This window comes from Lotus japonicus, chromosome 1 (assembly GCF_012489685.1).
Source record: "Lotus japonicus ecotype B-129 chromosome 1, LjGifu_v1.2".
Classification (NCBI taxonomy): Eukaryota; Viridiplantae; Streptophyta; class Magnoliopsida; order Fabales; family Fabaceae; genus Lotus; species Lotus japonicus.
The window spans coordinates 114,627,469-114,648,880 of record NC_080041.1 but is presented as its reverse complement, the minus strand read 5'-3'; the positions used below and the strand labels follow the sequence as shown (position 1 = coordinate 114,648,880).

The 21,412-nt window shown below is 31.9% G+C and overlaps 1 protein-coding gene and 1 long non-coding RNA gene across 6 annotated transcripts; one reads left to right on the top strand and one right to left on the bottom strand.

Moving 5' to 3' along the window:
- Positions 1 to 961: 961 nt before the first annotated feature.
- On the bottom strand, positions 962 to 7,254 carry LOC130729493 (uncharacterized). Of its 5 annotated transcripts, XR_009016018.1 has the most exons (9): positions 6,781 to 7,254; positions 5,914 to 6,554; positions 5,167 to 5,195; positions 4,956 to 5,052; positions 4,794 to 4,859; positions 4,456 to 4,512; positions 3,902 to 4,013; positions 2,237 to 2,303; positions 966 to 1,552 (listed from the first exon to the last, which is right to left on the bottom strand). It is a non-coding gene; the product is annotated as an uncharacterized LOC130729493 (long non-coding RNA). The 5 variants fall into 5 exon arrangements; XR_009016015.1 differs by lacking the exon at positions 6,781 to 7,254 and having other exon boundaries at positions 962 to 1,552; positions 5,914 to 6,766; XR_009016019.1 differs by lacking the exon at positions 6,781 to 7,254 and having other exon boundaries at positions 962 to 1,302; positions 5,914 to 6,766.
- A 232-nt stretch (positions 7,255 to 7,486) lies between these two features.
- On the top strand, positions 7,487 to 9,264 carry LOC130720254 (ras-related protein RABA4d-like). Its single transcript, XM_057570885.1, has 3 exons — positions 7,487 to 7,561; positions 7,643 to 7,704; positions 8,736 to 9,264. Exons 1-3 carry the CDS (start codon positions 7,487 to 7,489, stop codon positions 9,178 to 9,180), a joined length of 582 nt encoding a protein of 193 aa, XP_057426868.1. The 3' UTR covers positions 9,181 to 9,264.
- The last annotated feature ends 12,148 nt before the right edge of the window (positions 9,265 to 21,412 follow it).

Below are 21,412 nucleotides of genomic sequence, written 5' to 3'. Positions count from 1 at the left end.
GGGTCCCTAATTATAAGTTGATAAATGAAACATAAAAAAATAAGAATAACAATTAACGATAAATAGTTTTAAATAAAAGAGAGTAAATAAAAATGATTTTTTTAAATTGAAATATGTATTAGATATGCATATTGGTTACATATTATTATAAGCACAAAAACGTGTTACCAAAAAACTAATAACATCTAAGAGTTACATAGAAATTAATAAATTAATTTATTGACAAAAAAAATTAATAAATTAATTTATAAGAAGTTAAAATTTTTATAACCTTAAAAGAGTACAATTAAATCGAACTTCAAGGTGCTTAATAATGCCAGAAGAAACTGTTTATATGCTACAATCATATTATATTATTATTTTTGAAACCGCAATAATATTCACATATGTTTTTTATTACCTACTCTCTCTGTTCTTATATAACTGACACTATTTTAATCCTTTTTTTTGTTCCTATTTATTTGACACTTTAACAATTTCAAGAAAACATTAACTATACTTTACCAATTGTATCATTCATTTATTGGTGGTAGGAAAATTAAAAAGTTAAAGTTAATAAGAGAGATAAAGGGTATAATAGGAAGTTAGATAGTAATTTTAATAAAACAAGAACACTAATTATTATTTCTTAATACTTGTGCAATAACCTTAAAATGTCCGTTATATAGGAACGGAGTTACAAGAAGTTTAAAAATTTATAACTTTACAATTAAATCCAACAAGAACCTTTCACAATCCTATTCACATATGTTTTATATTATTATATAGAAAATAAAATATGTATTAAATATGCATATTAGTTACATATTACTATACGCACAAAAAAATGTTACAAAAATAATATCATTTAGCAGTTGCATATAAGAAATTTAAATTTTATAACCTTAAAGAGTACAATTAAATCCAACTTTAAAGTGCCTACTACTGTGACAAGAACCTTTCATATTCTACAATCTTATTCACTTAAATTTTTTTTTTTTGAGAGCAAAAGATAGTTATTATTAATAGAAGAATCTATGAGAACAACCCTCTCATAGTTGGCAAGATAGGTAATAAAGGGCTTACAATTGCAAATAAAAAACCCCCACATGGCCAGCCTCATTAAAACCTCTCAAGGGAAAACCCAGTGGGAAAAATCCAAGAGAGGAAAAAGAGTGCTGGACCAAAAGCTAACAGTAGCATGAGCCCAAACCAACAGACAAAACCAGCACAAAACCCAACAAACCGACATCAAACACCTACAAGCTAACAGGCCAATTCTCTCTAAGCTCCTCCGCCAAACCACGAATAGCCTCATCATCACTAAAAAATTTATAACCTTCAAAATTGGATTAAAATTCTACATCAAAGTATCTAATCATGACACAAAAATAAAAAATTAAATTCATGAGTAAAAAGTAAAAATCATTCCACTTCTACAACTCCATATCCACTTTCTTACTATATTAACCCGCATCTCAATAAACAATTTTCCAATCAAACATATTTATCTATGACATTGTTTCTTATCCTTTAACATTGTTGTATGTGCCTCAACAGATCTCATTTATACCTGGAAAAAAAATTACCTCATTTAGAATTTCATATATGTGAAGTACTTTATAGAATCAACATTAATGTAAAAATACATTAAAAAATTAAAGTAAAAATAATAGTTTTATATAATATAAACATAACTTATTATGTCATTCTAACATATAAATTTTGATCAAAATAATAATATTATTTTCCTATTTACATTTCATGAAAGTATATTACATTGCATTGTTGTTTCAGTTTTACAGATTTAGAAACCCAAAAGCTACCAAGAAAACCTATGGCATGGCTGTGCAAGACGCAGATGCGAATGAACCTACATGCAGTTTTTAAATACTTTTTTAAAAAAAAATTTCAATATATTACCATGCTAATTAGTCCACAAGAGCTTTCGTAATTGATATTTACATTGTTCAGTTTAAATATATTATTGTGATGTTGGTGAGCATATGAGTGCCAATATTGTGGAGCATTGATGTAGTATGTAGAAAGACTAAGCAAAAGATCAAAATCTCCAAGGGAAAATAGTTTTGCCATTCTTACTGCCTCTTTCTCAAATATTGAAGGATTTATTCAATAAGTGTTACAACATCCAAGTGTTACAAGGATTATATAATATCATATCATTCAACATGATTTTCACATTCACATAAATGGGAGAAAAAAATAATCAAATCAGTTAGCGATAGAAATGACTCACCTATGTTTATCATGAGCAGGGAAAATTATCATAGTATTATGGGGAACTTAATTCCTCAACAACGTTCCTAACCAAAACAAACAAAAACAAAAAATGAATATTCCCCGTGCATCGCACGGGTAAAAAGTACTAGTTAATAGTAAAATAGACTATACTCACTTATGAACATTAATTTATTAATAGTAATAGACTAATTTTGTATTATCATCAATCATTAAAATCATTTATCTACTTGTATAATAATTTAAACACAAAGTACTTTGGAGAAATTAATATTTTTAATAATATTTATTTAATTTAGTTAACCTTTACTTTTAATTTTTTATCACTTGTAACAACTAAGTTTAAAACAATTGATTGACTACATAATTTTAATTAAAATAGGCCCCCTTAAAGAAAATAAGCTAATCAAATTAATTTATTGATATTTATTTTAAAACATATTATGCTCACTTACGAAAATGTAAAAAATTTAAATTAATTGAATAATCACATTTTAAAATGATAATTTAAAGAATCAATTTTTAAATGTGTTTTTAATTCAAATGAAAATTTGATACATTTTTCTAATTATATATCATATTCTGTGCACCCTAAACACAGAATATGATAAGAGTGCTCTTATCATATCCTGTCCTTATCAAACTCTCTATCATATCCTACTTTTATCTATCCTGACCACCAAATGGGCCATAAATCATATTCTTGTGTTAAAGTATATTCTAAGTATTTATAAAATTTAAACGCATGATATCATATTTTTACAGACTTTGATAAATTTAAAATTATTGTGTTACCAAGTTTAATAAAATATCTAATTACATTTCAGGATTTTATTAAATATCATTTTATTACTTTGAAAATACTAATTTGTAATTAAAACGTTTTTTTTTCTTCAGATTACTACAATTTAGATGGGCGTCATTTAGCAAAAAAAATTCTATAAAGATAATGCAATATTTGGCACAAAATAATGTGAAAACGTAGGGAAAATCGTGTAAATTTTACGCATATCATTTAGTAAAATGGGACCACCACTACACTCCACTCATCATCCCAAAGGTAAAATTAGCTTAGTCTGCATAGTAAATCACAATCACTACTACAGAAAAGGCCTTTCGTCACGGTTAAAACCGCTCATTCGTCACGGTTAAACCGTGACGATAGAAGGCGTGACAATTGCTCAATTGCCACGGTTAAAGGCGGAACCGTGACAATTGATTCGCCTGTTATCACGGTTTGTAAAGCGTAACCGTGACAATAGGTTCCCTCTATTGCCACGGTTACGTACTTAACCGTGGCAATAGAGGCCACCTATTGCCACGGTTACGTAGTTAACCGTTGCAATAGAGGCCACCTTTTGCCACGGTTAAGAACGTAACCGTGACAACAGGTGACCTCTATTGCCACAGTTACTTAACCGTGGCAATAGGTGGCCTCTGTTGCCACAGTTTTAAACGTGACAATAGGTCATACACCTGGTTTGTTACTAAAAAAATCTAATAAGCTAATAAGGATTCTTCTCTTTGTTCCTACTAATTTGATACTAAACATGCACTAAGTCTTAACGACTTAAACTAATGCTAATTGAGCTACAATTTTGCTTTTATGTTATGTGTAGAATTAATTCTATGTATCATGTAATCTTTTATCTTTTATACATACCGTGGCACTGAGCACACTTGCTTCTCTTTTAGCAGATACTGAGGGTCCAACACGTGCCTCAAGTAGTATGAATCCAAAGCTATAAGCATCATCCTCTAAGTTTTTCATTTGCCTGAAATTACACATGTTGACAAAATCAAGAGACAAACTTAGGAAGAATCCACAAATAAATTATTAAACTACTAATGACTTTCTGCTAATTTATAAATGGATCAGAAGTTATCCAAGTTAAACTACTGATGACTCCCCACTTGCATCATTTTTCTCTGAGATAATGGACAATCCATAGTCACTAAGCTTTGCCATCCAATCTCACTAAGCAAAACATAGTTCAGGTGCAAAAGCTAAATATTGAGTCAAACTAATAGTGTACAAATTTCAAACTGAAAATGAATCAAACTTAAATTTGAATAAAATCAACAAAACTCATAAGAAGGAAAATTTAGCACCCAAAATAAAGCAAAGGAACACATGACAATAACAACTTGCAGCCTGCAACTAAATAAACAGCAATATACATGATAGACCTATAAAGATGGCAAAAACATACACACCTTCTTCAATAAGGCCCTTCAATGCCCATAAATCGCCCATAATTGGTCCACCTCCTCCTGTTAAGTCAGGGTACAACACTCATTTCAGCTGATAACTTCTAATGAGATTGACATGGCAACAATTAATATATATGCTCCCTCCATTATCTCATAACAGTTACTTATTTACATGTAAGTCAGAGAAATCAAAGTAACGAGATTATTTGGGCTGGGGGACTATTCCAGAGCAGGACACAATCAATTCTTATCAAAAACCCTGAGAGACTATCTCAAACAAAACATGTTGATTCAGAACTTGAATTTTGCATAACACACATGTTGGGAAAAGAGGACTAAACCTTAAAATACTTGTGTCCATGACATAAACATCAGATAACCACTTTTTTCCATCCCATCCACCACACCTGCATTCAAATAAACCCCACCTTATCACATGTTATAATTTGATCCTAATACAGCCAATTAGGATAAAAAGTCAAATTAAATGCTATAGATCTCACATAACAATTTTCCGGTTTCCAATTGCTGAAGCTGCAGTGAAATCCCTCGATGAAGGCAAGTCACCAAAGCTAGTTAATTCAGACCATTGCCATATATCTTGAACACCATCATTTGTTCCAAATGCCAACATGCCAACAAACAAGTCAAGTCTCACAACATCAAAGTCTTCACAGAACATGAACTGAACAAATATTATACAAAATGCCATACCAGTATCCAGAACCCAAAAGTCCCCCAACCTGTAAAATTCAGCCGTTAAGACGAGAAGTAAATAAACAAACACACATTTCTGGTGAGAGCATCAAAGGTGATAAGCATTAATCTTAACTCTTCATCATATAATCATACATGGATTATCAAGTTGAGATTTTTCAACTTAAATCTAATCTTGACACATGTTCTTGTATTTTTTTTTGGGGATCCAAAATGTTCTATGAACTTGAATTTTCAACAGCTCAATTTACAAGTGTGCAAGTCATTCAATAAATTGGAAAATCAACTTAACAAGCGAGGCATGATGCGAATCATGAAATCTGATTGTATACCAGCTCCAGAACAAACACCTTGGAAAATCTTCTTCAAAATGTGCTGGCACTTTATCAATAAAAGTAAATGACTATCAACTTTATATGAAAGAATTTCAGTGCAGAACAACTCAACTCACGACATGCTTGCTGAACAAAGGTTTGGCCAATAACTAATTAGACATTTAGCAACCAATTTTATGTTGTGTTGACGAAAGTGAAGTGTGTATCCTTGTGGTCAACTAAATTCAGAATGCAAAGATTAAACTTGATATATTATAAGTTCAGCTACTTGAATTTTCACTCCCGATACTTATGGCATCCTTGGCATAGCACATTCCCACATGTTTGATTGCAATAAAACCAGTCCAAGCATATCAGCGAATTATAGAAGTAAAATTAGCAGCAAATTGTAAGAGCAAATTATGCAAACCAGGCGGAATATCTCAGTTCCAGATTCTAAGCATTTATTGGATGCGCTCTCCTCCTGCCTTACTCTTCACAAATTCAAAAGAGGGCTGGTGCGCTACCTCAGTTATGGACTCCGTGCGTTTTTCAAGCTTTGTGATACTCACACATTCAACAAAAACATGAAGAAAAAGGAGAAAAAGTCAGTCAAGCATTTCATCAAACAGTTTGTAGATTAATAAGACATCAATAACACTGCTTCATTAGACAAGTTTTATGTGTGTAAGCTACAATGAAAATATGAGAAAGCAATTGAAACAAAAAGACCAAATATGGATGCCTACTAGAGGAAAAATAACAAATTGGATTTAGGAATAGGAAAAACTTCTTGGACATCCTAATCTATAGGAACAAGAAACAAGTGTCGTGTATAAAAACCATTGCAGTGCTGCCATGCTCTAGTCTAGTAACATCTCAATGGTCTATAGTACCTGAGATGAACAATATGAAATCAAAGATGTACTCTCGAGATTACCTTTGTCTATAAGACACTAAGATTGAGATCCTCTCCCAATCACACATAATGAAAGACAGAAACTATGACCATTGTTGGCAGCATTTTCAAGTATTGCCATCGGTTAAATTCGATTTTCCATAATGCAGCAACTAGTAAAACAAATATTCAAGAAAATATAGTCAAGTTAAGTTCAACCGCATTGTTCAGGAGATACAAAACAAGGTTTCTGTGAGGCATTTAATCAAACAGTTCTAGTGCATAAATTATTTTACGAATTGCAAACTACACTAATCAATAGCGTGACCACAAGAGTTACCAATGAATGAATAATATGATTTAGTAAACTTCATCCAATTGCCCAGAAGCTAGAATCACCTGCGAGGAAATAAAGAGAGGCAGAACCACAGCAGAGAGAGAAAGTGGAACCAGCTTCCAAGTCGGGACGAGTTGGGAAGATGGTGCGCAAGCAATGGCACGGGCGGCACCACCTTAGCCACCGTGTTCACTCCTCGCATTGCCGCCACAGGACGCGCCGTCGCGTGCTCAGGGAGGGTCACCTTCTTTGTTTTCATCTTCGTCACCGATCTGCTCTTCGAGTGAAACGAAGGAAACGGAGAAACAGATCTGGAACGAAATGTATCTAGAAGATAACAGAAGATTCTTCCACCATCATCGTGTGAGGGAAGGAGCGGCGCCGGTGGAATGGGCGGCACCGAGCAGGAGAAGGAGCGATTCTCCCATGCGAAGGAGAGGGAGAGAGAGAGCGATTGAGAAGCAGAGGGAGAGGAGGACTGACTTGCAGTGAGAACGAGAGGAAGAGAAGGACGTATTGCAGCGAATAGAGAGGGAACCAAGAGAACAGATCGAGAGGGTTAGGGTTTTTTGGTTAAGTGAAAATCTCAAAAAAAATTGTCTATTGCCACGGTTCCTAAATAAAATAATAAAATATTGTACCATTTTACCACGGTTCCGTGTATAACCGTGGTAACTGACCTATTGCCACGGTTCCGCCTATAACCGTGGCAATTGAGGCGTGGCAAAAGGTGTTTTCTGTAGTAGTGAATGCTGCGAATAAGGACAGATGGATGCTCTTTCGAACGGGAACTCATTAAATGAAGTGGCTCATGTTGCAAATGGGAATACATATTACTGCATAGTTAGTCAATGAGATTAATTAAAATTTTGTCATAACCAAGTTAATATTGACAATGTTTGTTTTGTAACTTAATGTGGTAAGGGTTACGTTACTATTGAAATAAAATCATTGAACCAACTTTGGGTTGACACAACTGGCTACAGGTGTTGGGTTTAACTCTCACCTCCCCATAGGTCGAGGTTTCGAATTCCCCTGTCAAGTGGTCCGAATGTGTTTTCTCTCGGTTTTACATCGTTGTGGAAAAAAAATTCAAGCATTTATATGGTACTTAATTAATGCCTTTATCTTATTTATGACTCTAATTTTTTAACCATCTATATGGAGATTAACCAGAAAGGGAAGTTCATCTGGTATCTTGCGAGCTTGATCCATAGCAAGTTGCCTTCAGTGCCTTGATTAGATAGCCACCTTTGCAGGACCATGCAATCAATATTTGCATTAAGGATTTAGCCATTAAATTTGACCTTATAATATCTGTGTCTTCAGGGTTTGCTGAGAGAGTTTTTTTCTTAAATTAAATTGATGCCTTGTGTCTTGTGATACAAGTAACCCCAGTGATATTGCCTACTTTTGATTTGGCTTGCTTATACAGTCTAGTTGGATTCTAGCTGGGGGGGGGGGGGAAATTGTTGATGACCCAATTTCACCTACACTTTAGAAAGGTAGATGAATAGAAGAGAGAAAAGTGAAATATGACGAAAAGGAAAAGCAGAAAAAGATAGGAAAGTGAGTGGAAATTGGAAATGATATGAGGGAAAATGAGAATTAATGAAACGTTTACTAGCTTAATGGTTTCTGTCCCACTTTTACTTAATTAGAGCAGAGTTTGGAAGAAATTCCTCTAGGTTATAGTATAAACAAACCCTTACGCATTTATTTGGTTAACTTGTACAAGCAGCTTGTGGCATAGTTATAAGCTCTTATGAACTCATAATTTTGATAAGTTTTCCTGATTAGCTTAGCTCTTTTAAGCATATTGTAATATGCTTCGCAGAATTAGCTTATAAATAACACTTATAAGAGAAGTGCGTATCTCAATTACTTATTGACATAGCGCTTAATTAAGATGTATATGCAAACACACCTTTAGTCCTTTTAGCATTGCACTAACCGACTTTGAAGCTTTTATTTGCAAATCTGGCCCCTGACATTTGCTTTCTCTTCTCTCTTTCAGGTACAGGGCAGTTACTAGTGCATACTATCGAGGCGCCCTTAGGGCAATGTTAGTTTATGACATGACAAAGCGTCAATCGTTCGATCACATGGCGAGGTGGTTAGAAGAGCTAAGAGGTCACGCTGACAAGAACATTGTGATCATGCTAATTGGCAACAAGTGTGATCTGGGAAGTCTCAGAGCAGTGCCAACAGAAGATGCAGAGGAATTTGCTCAAAGAGAGAACTTGTTCTTTATGGAGACATCAGCACTTGAGTCTACTAATGTTGAAACGTGCTTTTTGACTATTCTTACTGAGATATACAGAATTAATGCCAAGAAAACACTAACTGTAGGTGATGACCCTGATGGGGGTTCAGGGCTTCTCAAGGGAAGTAGGATAATTGTTCCAAACCAAGAGATGGATGGTGGTGGAAAGAAGGGTGGGTGTTGTTTTTCCTCCTAGCTTTTTTAACCGTAACCAAATTCTCATTCCACTAGGTGAGGTCAGCTATATGGATGACAGAAAAGATATCGACAAGTTTTAAGTTGGCGGCCTAGCTTTTGTACTATTTCAGATTTTTTCTCATGGGAAGCATATTGCTCATTCAAGTTCTTCCTTTGTAGAATGGGTAATTGCTTTTTTAGTGACGATCTCCTCAGCCATCACCCATATTTAGGCTGTGTATTTAAATTTGTTAATACCAATTGGCCCTTCTTCCACACGATGGTGAAGAACAGAAGCTACAGATGTATTTATTGTTGAGAAGTAGTTAAATTCTTAATGGTATACTTCTTTTTCTTTGCAATTCATTCAAATTTAATTCATTTGAGATTAAAATTATAAATGGAGGTCAACACTCACTTAAATTAGCTTTGAAAACACTTGAAGTCATTTCACACATTTCTGTTTTTGTTTCCTTTTTGTGTTTTTTTTTTAAGATTTATACTTATTTTTCATTTTCGTTATTTCAATAAAAGGAAAATTAAGAGATAAAATTGAAAATATAAACTAAACTAAACTAGATGAGAAATAAAATTAAAATAAAATTAAAATTAAGCCGGATACCAACATGAAGAAAAACCTGCACACTCCCCTAAAGAATGAATATCAAAATTGAGACTAACACTATTAGAAAATAGTCTAGTAGCGACCAATCAAATCGGTCGCTAAATGAGCTAAATCGGTCGCTAAAGCTAGTAGCGGCCTATATTCATCTGTTACTATAACATTAGTCGCTAAATTTAGCAACCGAATTAGCGACCAATTTGTAGCGACGGAAAATAGCGACGAATTTAGAGGCGGATTTAGAGACTGATTGTGGCGATGGTTTCAGCCATAATTTAGCGACAAACTTTGAAATTTAGTGACGAGTTCAATAAGGGATATCTATATGAAATTAACAATAATAACTAATTAGTTTTGCGATGGATTTTAACATCAATAATAATATGAATTTAACATCAAACTTGTAATAAGTAATAACCATAACCATCAAAATGTTTGAAAATAACAAAACACTCAATTTTAACATATTCACCTAAATTCATCATCGAATCATCACTTAAACTAGTATAGTAGTTACAAAATAGCCTATTACATTAAACATAGAAACAAAATTTGGTAAAGTTTTAATAATTCATTAAGAACCACCAAGATCCTCTTTAGTCTCTGACTCCTTTGCCTTACTTCTCTTGATTTGTGGTTGACATTGGTGGTTGTTGAATATTTTCCATCATTTGTAATACCATTTTTTGAGTCTCCTCCAAATGTGTTCCATATATGAAAAAGAAAGACATAAATTGAAATTAGTGATAAGTTTGTCAAAGAGTAAACATGATAAGTATACAAACCAGTGAAAATAGAAATAAGATTGTTCTTCATAATGATATGTTTTGGATCACAGGTTAATGCTCCTTTTAGTTTTAATTTTAAGCTTCTCTTTATTTTAAAACAGTTTTGTCTTGATATTGGGACTGAAACAGAAAATAAAAACTGAACTAAAAACTGGTTTTGTTTTTAAAATTTTGGAAACTACAATCTAAACATCATCTGAACGGGGCCTTAACTAAGAATCTTTAAAATATGAATATCAATATGTTTCTATCCTCTGTTGCTTTGCTTTGAGAGAGGAACAGTAAATAGCAAAGCTTTTATCCTATTGTTATTTGGTTGTTATCATGGTTTCATTTCTGTTAGTAGTTGTTGGTAATATTAATAGCAACATGCTCTAGTTTAGACCTTGTTAGACCTAATCCGAATTTTAATATGGCATTAAAGGTGGTTTGTGAATAGTGATGAATCATACATGAAAAGGAGAAGAGAAAATGGAGGGTTTACAAAACGAGAACAATCACTCATCTTAATTTTCACAAATTTGTGCGAGAACCAGCACAACACATTGATATTGTGGAAGAAGTAAAAAAATGAGGGTTTACAAAAAGCAATGTAGTCACAGTAGTAGAAAGAACCACATGAAGTTTTTTACAACTTTTTAATCTCAATTCTCAACCACTGATTTTAAACTAATGGTCAAAAATTACTCCTCTCACTCTCAGAATAAAAGAAACCACCCTCACTAGATATGTGAGAGAAGATTCTTTTATTTGAGAGTGAGATGAACAATATTTGACCATTAAATTAAAATCAGTGGCTGAGATTAAAAAGTTGAAAAAACATCACGTGGATCCTCCACATGGCTCCTTCTCTCCTTGGTGCGAACAATGTGTTTTTTCTTCTTCCACAACTTGACTTGTGGTCGTCGTTGTGGCTCAAATTCACCAGCTTGATTTTGTTATTTTGTTGTTTATGATCTTTTCAATGTTACATGTTGAAAAAAATCATTTGAAAAAGCGAGACCATACCTTGAAAACTGTTCACAACAAGCCATTATGTAGCTTTGGGCTCTTAGCTTGGGAAATAGGTAAAGTTTCATCTTTTACAAACTACAGTCTCATTTCCATTTTTTTTTAAAGAAACATATCAAATACACAATAATAAACAAAAAGATAACATGATAAAGATAGAGAATGTAATAACCTAAAATTATATCTTATATATCTATATACATTAACATCAATTAAATGATCTTTTCTTACAATGTAATCTGGTAGAAAATATCAAGGTGAGGTTCTCATCTAGGGTTGATGTGAGTAATGAAAAATGAAATAACAATTTCATATTTCATGTCCTTAGTGTTGAATCTCATGATTCAATTACCATGAGAGAAGTCCATGATGAACGTGACAGATTCCTTATCCATATAATAGATTTTAAGTGCATCAAGTAAAGTCTTAATATCATGAACATCAAAATGTGCATCAATTCTCCATAGGTAATGAAGAGATGAAGGTTATGAGGATTGTTGAAGATGTTATAGATTTAAAAGTTTACTTCTCTATAATGCATAATATTGAATTTTGTTTTGCAGTAATTGAATTTTGTCATAATGTCATGTCTATCAATTGCAAAAATGATAATTAATAAATAACATTAAATATCATAACAGAAGTACGCTTGATGAGTTATTAAAGTAATTGATTTGATAACATTAGTAATGAGTTAAGAATTTAGATGCAAAAATCTTACTTTGAGGCAAGCAAGCCACATTCTTTATTGATGTCAACTGAGGTTCATTCAATAAGAATAAAGCAAAATTTGAAAAATTGAGGCACTAGTTTTCACCCGAGTAGGAAATTTAGTCCAAAATGTTATTTTTTAGAAAAATGGTCCAGTCACTCAAAATCTTAGTTAAGAAATCACATAGTCCAAGGTTTACTAACCGACATAACTTGTCTATGTCTTCGGTCAAAGCCTATTAGTCAAAGATGTCTCTAATACAATGTCCTATACAGGTGAAAACCTATGTCTTAATTCTTTAACTCTTGATTTCTTCTTGTTGAATGAACCTCAGTCATCATCAAGAAAGAATATGGTTCACTTGGCTCAAAGTAAAATTTCGCCAACTAGCTACATAGCTCAATACTCGTGTTGTCCAATCAATTACTTTTATAACTAATCAATCATGTTTATACTATGATGTTTAATGTTATGTACGGATTACCATTTTTGAAAGCTTCAAACATGAGATTCAAGAAAAATTCAACTATATGAGACTAGAATATAATATATGCATTATGGAGAAATAAAGCCACCAATCTATAGCATTTCCAACATTGCTCGTGATGTCCCTCTTTGCAATAACTATTGGATCACGATGCACATTTTGATATTTGTGACGTTGAGACATTACTTGATACACTTAAGATCCCTTATATGGATAAGATAAGGGTCATGCCAATACAGAACTATACTCATGCTAATTAAATCATGTTCAACACTAAGGACATGGAGTGTAAAATTGTTAATTAATTTCATTTTTTAATTTTTACGTCAACACTTGATGGAAAACTCAACTTCAAATTTCCTACCATAACTACATTTTAATAAAATATCATTTATTTATGTTAATGTATATAGATATAAAATATATAAATTTATTTTATTACATCTTTTGTCTTTATCGTGTACTTTCTTTTAATTTACTATCGTGCATTTGATGTGTTTCTTATAAAAAAAAAAGGATGCAAATGAGCCTGTAGTTGCTAAAAGGTGAAACTTGAACTATTTCCTAAACTTAAAGTTCAAGTCTAACATGGTGGTTGTGAACAATTTTCAAGATGTGAATTAGCTTTTTCAAATGAACTTTTAACCTATAACCTTGCACATACATAAAAGTTAAATGTCTTAATTAAAAAATTTATTACAATTTTATACTATCAAGTTAGTAAGAGGATATCTAATAAAATACTAAAATATGATTATATGATTGAATATTTGTTTTCAACTTGTTTACAGTATAATTGTATAGTTATCAAACTCTGTAAAAATAGTATTATGTGCATTTAAATTTTAAAACTTAATTTCTACAAAATAATGCAGCTTAATAAATCATAAAGTGATGAATCCTTTCTAGGTAAATTTATACTAATGTTTATAGATATACCTAGATATATATGATTTAATTTTACTACGATTTTTATCTTTCTAAAGTAGCATTTTGTTTCTAAAGTTAGATTATTTATCAAAAGGTGTGAAAATAGGCTTAATTGGAGTTTCTAAAGTTAAAGCTTGATATATTACCAAAATATAAAGTCTGAAACTAACTTATTCACTTGATGTTGGTCATTTTCGATAAATGATCAAGTTTTATAAATTAATTCTCAAACCTTGGCGCAGGTAATGTTGCACAAAAAAATAATCGATGAAGGTAGAAAGTTTTTTTTTTTTTGCTTCATCGGAAAGTGAATGTAGAAAGTTTTGATAAAACATTTTGTATTTATTCCACATTAATTTTTTTTATCTAATAAATGTTTTAACCCTCAATAAAAACTTCCAATTTTGCTTTATAATCCTATGAAATAATACATCAAAGACAAATTATTTTTAAATCTAATAACAAACTTTCTTTCAAAGCCCGATTCGTAAAATATATTTAATTGTGTCATGGGTTTTTGTTTAAATTTTCTGTTAATGTGTTCAAACCTTGTACTAGTTTATCTAGTAGTAAATGTTAAATATTTAAATCACTTCAACGGTAAATATCACTAATATTTTGAAGAATGTTTTGATCAAATACTTAAAAAATGTTATAATTTATTAAAAATAATATAATATTCATTCAGATTTCATTAAATAATTTTAAATGTCATTTCATGATTATAGAAATAACTAAAATTACTAATAATTATGTATTAAATATAATATTATCCTAAATAAGTTTAATATATAAAATTTAAATATTTAAGGTATTTGAGGATTGAAAATTTTAATTTTTTCAACTTAATTCATTATTAATAAGTATTTCAAATAAATGAATTTTACTACACGCGTTTCCTTGGCTTCGTCCTTTTAAGTTGTGGTAAATAAGGTAAAAATATAATTCATGCTATTTTTTCAGTAAAATATTCGATTTTATTTCATATCATACCATTTATCTATTATAGTAATTAATTTTTCTCTCACATTAAATTATTTAATTATTAAAGCTATAATTGGTAAAAAAATATTTTTAATTGCATACTAATATTCAATTTTCTCTCATGGTTTTAAAAAAAAATAGATTAATTAGGTTCAAAGAAAATTCAGATCAATATTTTAATAGGAATTACTCATGCATTGATTGATTGAAAGAAATAATTTTATTAATTGAATGCTTTAAGTAAATGATTTAATGTACACATGAATACATAATTGAATGCTACTTTTTGTTCAAAAATGATTATTTTGAAAATAATGTCACTGTAGATATTTTTACTGTTCAGATACATCAGAAAAATAAAACTTATTTTGCTCACAGTGATTATTACTTGATTTCTTTTCTCAAATTCATCATATTTGAATTCTTATCTTTAGATCAATTTTTTTTGGAATGGATCTTTAGATTAATTTAAACCGGAATTTCAAGAATATTAGTGTGTTAACTATAAAAGGATCTATTTTAAAATCATAACAAAGGCATGATCACAGAAAGAAAAATTCAAAAATAAGGAAAACATGCATGAGCATAGAAAGATTTCAAAAGGGTATTCTAAAACGCATGCACGAGCCAAATCCAACTACAGTGATTATCATTAACAGAATATCAGAAACTTCAAAGTAATTATTTAGATCAAGAACCCCCAAATTTTAGACCTTATTTCTTAGTTAAGAGGGGAACGAACCTGAGTCCCTTCATCGAGAACCATAACCAAAAGCAAATTGAGACTATAGCTCCCCAAAGATCAGCACTTCCTTGACACCTCTGGACTTCTGGCATGAATGGACAAGCCAGATCAAGAGAAAAAAACTAAGAAAGCATTCAATCAAAGTTGAAGCAAATGAAAAGGTGAAGACTTTACCTGTAACTTGATTTTTGTCGGGATCTATAGATCTTGAGAGATCCAATTCAGATCTTTCATAAACCAAAAGAGAAAAGTGATGCAGAGGATGACATAAGATAGATTCGGCAAGTTCAAAGGACACCCAAGATGAAAGCTTTTGGAGAAATGAGTGAGATGAATATAAAGAGAATGATGAGACAAGTTCAAATGTGTGATTGCATGTTATAAAGGATGAAGAAATGTGGTGTCTTTCTCGTGGTAAATGTGGTTGATATGGTGGATCGAGGAAGAAGATGAAAGCAAACAAAAAGGTTAAAACTTTACCCGCGACTTGAATTTTTTTGGGATCCTTAGATTTTGAGAGATCAAATTTAGATATTTCATAAACTAAACAAGAAAAGTGATGCAGTGGATGACATAAGGTGGATTCGACAAGTTCAAAGGACCCCCCCACCCCCAAGATGAACGCTTTTTGCGAAATTAGTGAGATGAATGTAAGGAGAATGAGGAGACGAGTTCAAATATGTGATTGCATGTTATAAAGGATGAAGAAATGTGGTTTCTTTGTGGTGGTAAAAGTGGTAGCTATGGTGGATCTAGGAAGAATATGAAAGCAAATGAAAAGGTGAAAACTTTACCCGTAACTTGAATTTTGTTGGGATCCTTAGATCTTGATAGATCCAATTCAGATCTTTCATAAACCAAAGAAGGTGATGCAGTGGATGACATAAGGTAGAATTGACAAGTTCAAAGAACCCCAAGATGAAAGCTTTTGGTGAATTGAGTGAGATGAATGTAAAGAGAATGAGGAGGCGAGTTCAAATATGTGATTGCATGTTATAAAGGATGAAGAAATGTGGTGGCTTTGTGATGGTAAATGTGAAAGCTATGGTGGATCGAGGAAGAAGATGATGAAGTTAGATAAGAGAAGGCAAATAAAGTTTATAGAGAGAGAAATTGATATTGCAAAGTCGAAGTGGTAAGTGTGTGTGTTTGAGTGATGATTTAAATGGAGGGGAAGAAAAAATAAGTTTTTTATTGTTAAAGAAGGAAATGTGAATCTCATGAGAGATTGTAGTGTGAGGTGTCAAGAATTGAAACTTTTACAATACATGTGTCACGTTCTGGATAAAAGAAGAAGTGAAGTGTTATGCTATGGAAGAAATAAAGTTATGTGTCATTTTCTAAGCACGAGAGATTGTCATTGAAAATAACATAAAGTGAGTGGGTCAGGGTGAAATATTAAAGTGAGGGCATTATTACAACCTCATAAATCCCAAGTAGGGCCTTTTAGTAATTTTGAGTATATAAGGATCTGTTTTGTGGACAGGATAAGGAAGAATATGATATGATAGTAATCATATCATGTTACTATCTGGTGTTTGTTGCGTCAGGAAGATAGGATAACACTATCATGTCTCTTATCCTATCTTGTCTCATGTGTAAAAGTTATCTTAGGGGGGGGGGAGTTAGGATAGAACTTATCCTAACAAGATAGAATAACCGTTATATATTCTCTTTCGTTATCGGAACTCGAAATAAATTTATTTCTATATATAATGATATTAATTAATAAATAGAAAAATATTATTTTTAATTAAAGTAAAAATAAAAAGCAATTATTCATTAATAGTAAAATAGACTATACTCACTTATAAACATTAATTTATTAATAGTAATAGACTATTTTTGTATTATCATCAATCATTAAAATCATTTATCTACTTATATAATAATTTAAACACAAAGTACTTTGGAGAAATTAATATTTTTAATAATATTTATTTAATTTAGTTAATCTTTATTTTTAATTTTTTATCACTTGTAACAACTAAATTAAAAACAATTGATTGACTACATAATTTTAATTAAAATAGGCTCCCTTAAAGAAAATAAGCTAATCAATAAAATTAATTTGTTGATAGTTATTTTAAAACATATATATGCTCACTTATGAAAATGTAAAAAATTTAAATTAATAGAATAATCACATTTTAAAATGATAATTTAAAGAATCAATTTTTAAATGTGTTTTTAATTCTAATGAAAATTTGATACATTTTTCTAATTATGTCATATTATGTGCACCCCAAACACAGAATATGATAAGAGTGCTCTTGTCATATTCTGTGCTTATCAAACTCTATATCATATCCTACTCTTATCTATCTTGACCACCAAATGGACCATAAATCATATTCTTGTGTTAAAGTATATTCTAAGTATTTATAAAATTTAAACGCATGATATCATATTTTTATAGACTTTGATAAATTTAAAATTATTGTGTAACCAATTTTAAAAAAATATCCAATTATATTTCAGGATTTTATTAAATATCATTTTATAATTGCTTTGAAAATACTAATTTGTAATTAAAACGTTTTTTTTTTCAGATTACTACAATTTAGACGGGAGTCATTTAGCAAAAAAAATTCTATAAAGATAATGCAATATTTGGCACAAAATTATGTGAAAACGTACCCATCCACATTGCAAGAGCTCTGGGTCTTCTTTCCATTGAAGCTTCACTGGCCACCTCCCTGGCTTGCTCACTGAGGTGGTCTACTAGCTGCCTGACTTCTGCGTTAGTAAAATGGGACCACCACTGCACTCCACTCATCATTCCATAAAAGTCACAGTGCATTCCATATGAGTAACATTTTGCCATTTTCTTTTGTACATTAGAAAGATAAATTGCACCCGTCAGGAATCGATCTTTGAACCTCCCCCTACCCAATCAATATGCCCTTAGCTCCTACCACTTGAGCTACTCTACGGGGACACAACTCATTTTTAAAAACATAAAAAACAGAAGCTCATATATAAAGAATCTTCTTCATCAAATATTGGTGGTAATATTCACTAACCCAAAGGTAAAATTAGCTTAGTCTGCATAGTAAATCACAATGCTGCGAATAAGGACAGATGGATGCTCTTTCGAACGGGAACTCATTAAATGAAGTGGCTCATGTTGCAAATGGGTCGCATCCTGGAAACTTCATTTCCCTTCCTCGCATATGTAAATGTTAATTATCAATTTGTTAGCAGATATGATTTTGCTGTCAGTGCCACCTTCACATTGCTTGTACGAATTTTAATGATTATAAACAATGCAAGAACATCTATAAGTATAGTAAGTTGTTGAGTAATTGAGTGTGTCTTAGGTCCTAGTATATTTATTGGGTTTAGCAACGAAACATCATGTATATCTTTTAAATTAATCTTCTCTTCTCTGAGTTTTTGGAGGCCAAGGAAATTTGAATTTAGTATAAGTTTTTATAAAAAAAATCACAATGGTACTTAGACAAACAGATAATAGCCTTAACTACATGATTGAAAGATAGGCAAAGAGAGACAGGAAAATCATTCTTACACCACCTACAAACATACCCACCAACAAAAATTTCCCCTCAGCATCCTCCCCTTATGACCCAAACCTTTTTGATCATCCCATCTACGCAGCATTGCATTCCATGATTTTCATTGATAAACTGAGTATTTAAATACAAAGGTCCTAGACTAATAGTTAACTAGAGAATATATCTAAGTGAGATTACATGCGTAATTACATCATAATAAATAAAGAATAAATCTTCTAATATTCTATTTTAATATTATATTCTAGCACACTTCCGCAGTCGAAGCTGGAGGTTCACCGATGCTGAGACTGAAACGAAAATCATCAAAAAGGAACCCGAGACATGCCTTTCTTGAAAGAAAATACCCTGCAAACTCAAGGGCGGCCGGAGGAAACTCTTGGTGACCCGAAGAGGAGGAATCACTGTTGGCGTAAGGAACAACCGTTGGCGTCAGAGAGTCGGGATCGGAGTATGATTTTCCATAAGATGGAGCAGGAAAAAAAATTAAAAAAAAATTGTTGAACTGGGCTGTTAAGTTTTTTTTTTTTTGAACTGGGCTATGTGGTTAACCCAGCCGGGCGAACCGGTCCTGGGTCGAACTGGGGAGAATTAGGTAGGCCTAACTCAACCCAAAAGTTAGCTCAAGAGTTGATGTTTGCACTACCATTTATAAGTGCTTGATTGACCACATTTCTAACCAATGTGAGACTCTAACACACCACCTCACGTCCAGGGTTGGACATCTGGAACATGGAATGAAACAGGTGACCCAAATATGGGGAGTCAACAAATGGATTTATGATAGACTATGATTCTGATACCATATTATAAATTGGGAGACCTATACTCAACCCAAAAGCTAGCTCAAGAGTTGAGGTTTGCACTACTATTTATAAGTGCTTGATTGGCTGTTAGAATATAATATTAGAATAGAATATTATAAAATTTATTCTTAATTTACTTTGATATAATTACGCTTGTAATCCTGCCTAGATTCATTCCCTAGTTAACTATTAGTCTAAGGACTTTGTGTATATATACTCAGTTATTTATCAATGAAAATCATGGAATACAATTCCTTCAGCGAGATTATTTACGTAATTACATCATAATAAATAAAGAATAAATCTTCTAATATTCTATTTTAATATTATATTCCAACATGCCCCAACTTCGTTAGCCAAAGACAGTAAGGGACGAGAGTGCCTTTGCAAGGTACCGTTTCTCAAGGCACCACAATACAACACCTTAGTTGTAGAAAAAAAAAATCATTAAGCAAATATGAAGATTTCAAGTAAAGAAGCCAATTTGCAACCCAATTCGCACAAACCAACCCCACCCCTAGTAATCAGACAGTTTGCAAACCAACATAGGCTAGAAATAATAAAACAAAGAGATTGAATTAGCGACAGCATTATCTGTCGCTAAAAATAGAATAAAAACAACGTAGCGACTGGATATTTAGCGACCGAATTAGCGATGAAATATTTAGCGACCACAATATCCGTCGCTAAAGAATAGAATAATAAATAATAAAACAAAGTAGCGGCGGAATATTTAGCGACCGAAATATCCGTAACTAAATAATAAAATAATAAATAGGGGTGGGAATAGGTCAGGCCGTTCGTAAGGGCCTATGGCCTAGCCTACCACAGGCCCAGCCAGGCCAAATTGGTAAATAGACAAGTCTTAGGCTTTTTGAAAAGCCTATTTAGTTAAAAAGGCTAGGCTCAGGCCATTCAAAAAGCCTTTTAAGCCTTATAGGCTAGCCTATTTAAGTAAAAATGATTAGTATTTTTGTGGTACATTGTAAATATGATTAGTATAAATATATTTTACCATTGATGATGTTTATATATTAGAAATTTATTATAATATCTTGATATTATATACTTATTGACATTTTTATATATTTAAGCAAATTGACTTATATAATGACTCAAAGTTATAAGCCTATTTAGAAATAGATATATAACGTATTTAAATACCCTAGTATGAAGTGTGATTTTAAATTGACTCTCAACTCTAGGAAACCAACATATTCTCGTTTAGTTTCATCTCTACCTAGTAATTGTAAGTCTGATTGTTGAAAGAATCATTTTAGTATAATTTAACTCATTAGCTTATAAGTTTGATAGCTTATGTACAGATAAGTTTATTAGCAAACGTTAAACTCTTGTTGTGAAACATGCCTTTAAATAGGCTACCAGACCAAGTCAGGCTTTCGAGAAGGTCAGACCAGGCTCGAAAAAAAGCCTTTGACAGGCCACAGGCTAGGCTCAGGTCTTAAGATTTTTAAACAGGCTAGGCCTATTTACGCAAAGCCTACCTAGACCTATCTTATTCCCACCCCTAATAATAAACAAAGTAGTGACCGGTTTAGCAACCGAATTATCCGTCGCAAGAAATAGAATAATAAATAATAAAACAATGTAGCGACTGAGTTGTCGACCG

Coding starts and splice junctions, on each gene's coding strand:
- LOC130720254 (XM_057570885.1), top strand. CDS start 7,487: ATGGATGCTCTTTCGAACGGGAACTCATTAAATGAAGTGGCTCATGTT. Junction 7,562..7,642: donor GGAATACATATTACTGCATA/GTTAGTCAATGA, acceptor TAATGTGGTAAG/GGTTACGTTACTATTGAAAT. Junction 7,705..8,735: donor GTTGACACAACTGGCTACAG/GTGTTGGGTTTA, acceptor TCTCTCTTTCAG/GTACAGGGCAGTTACTAGTG.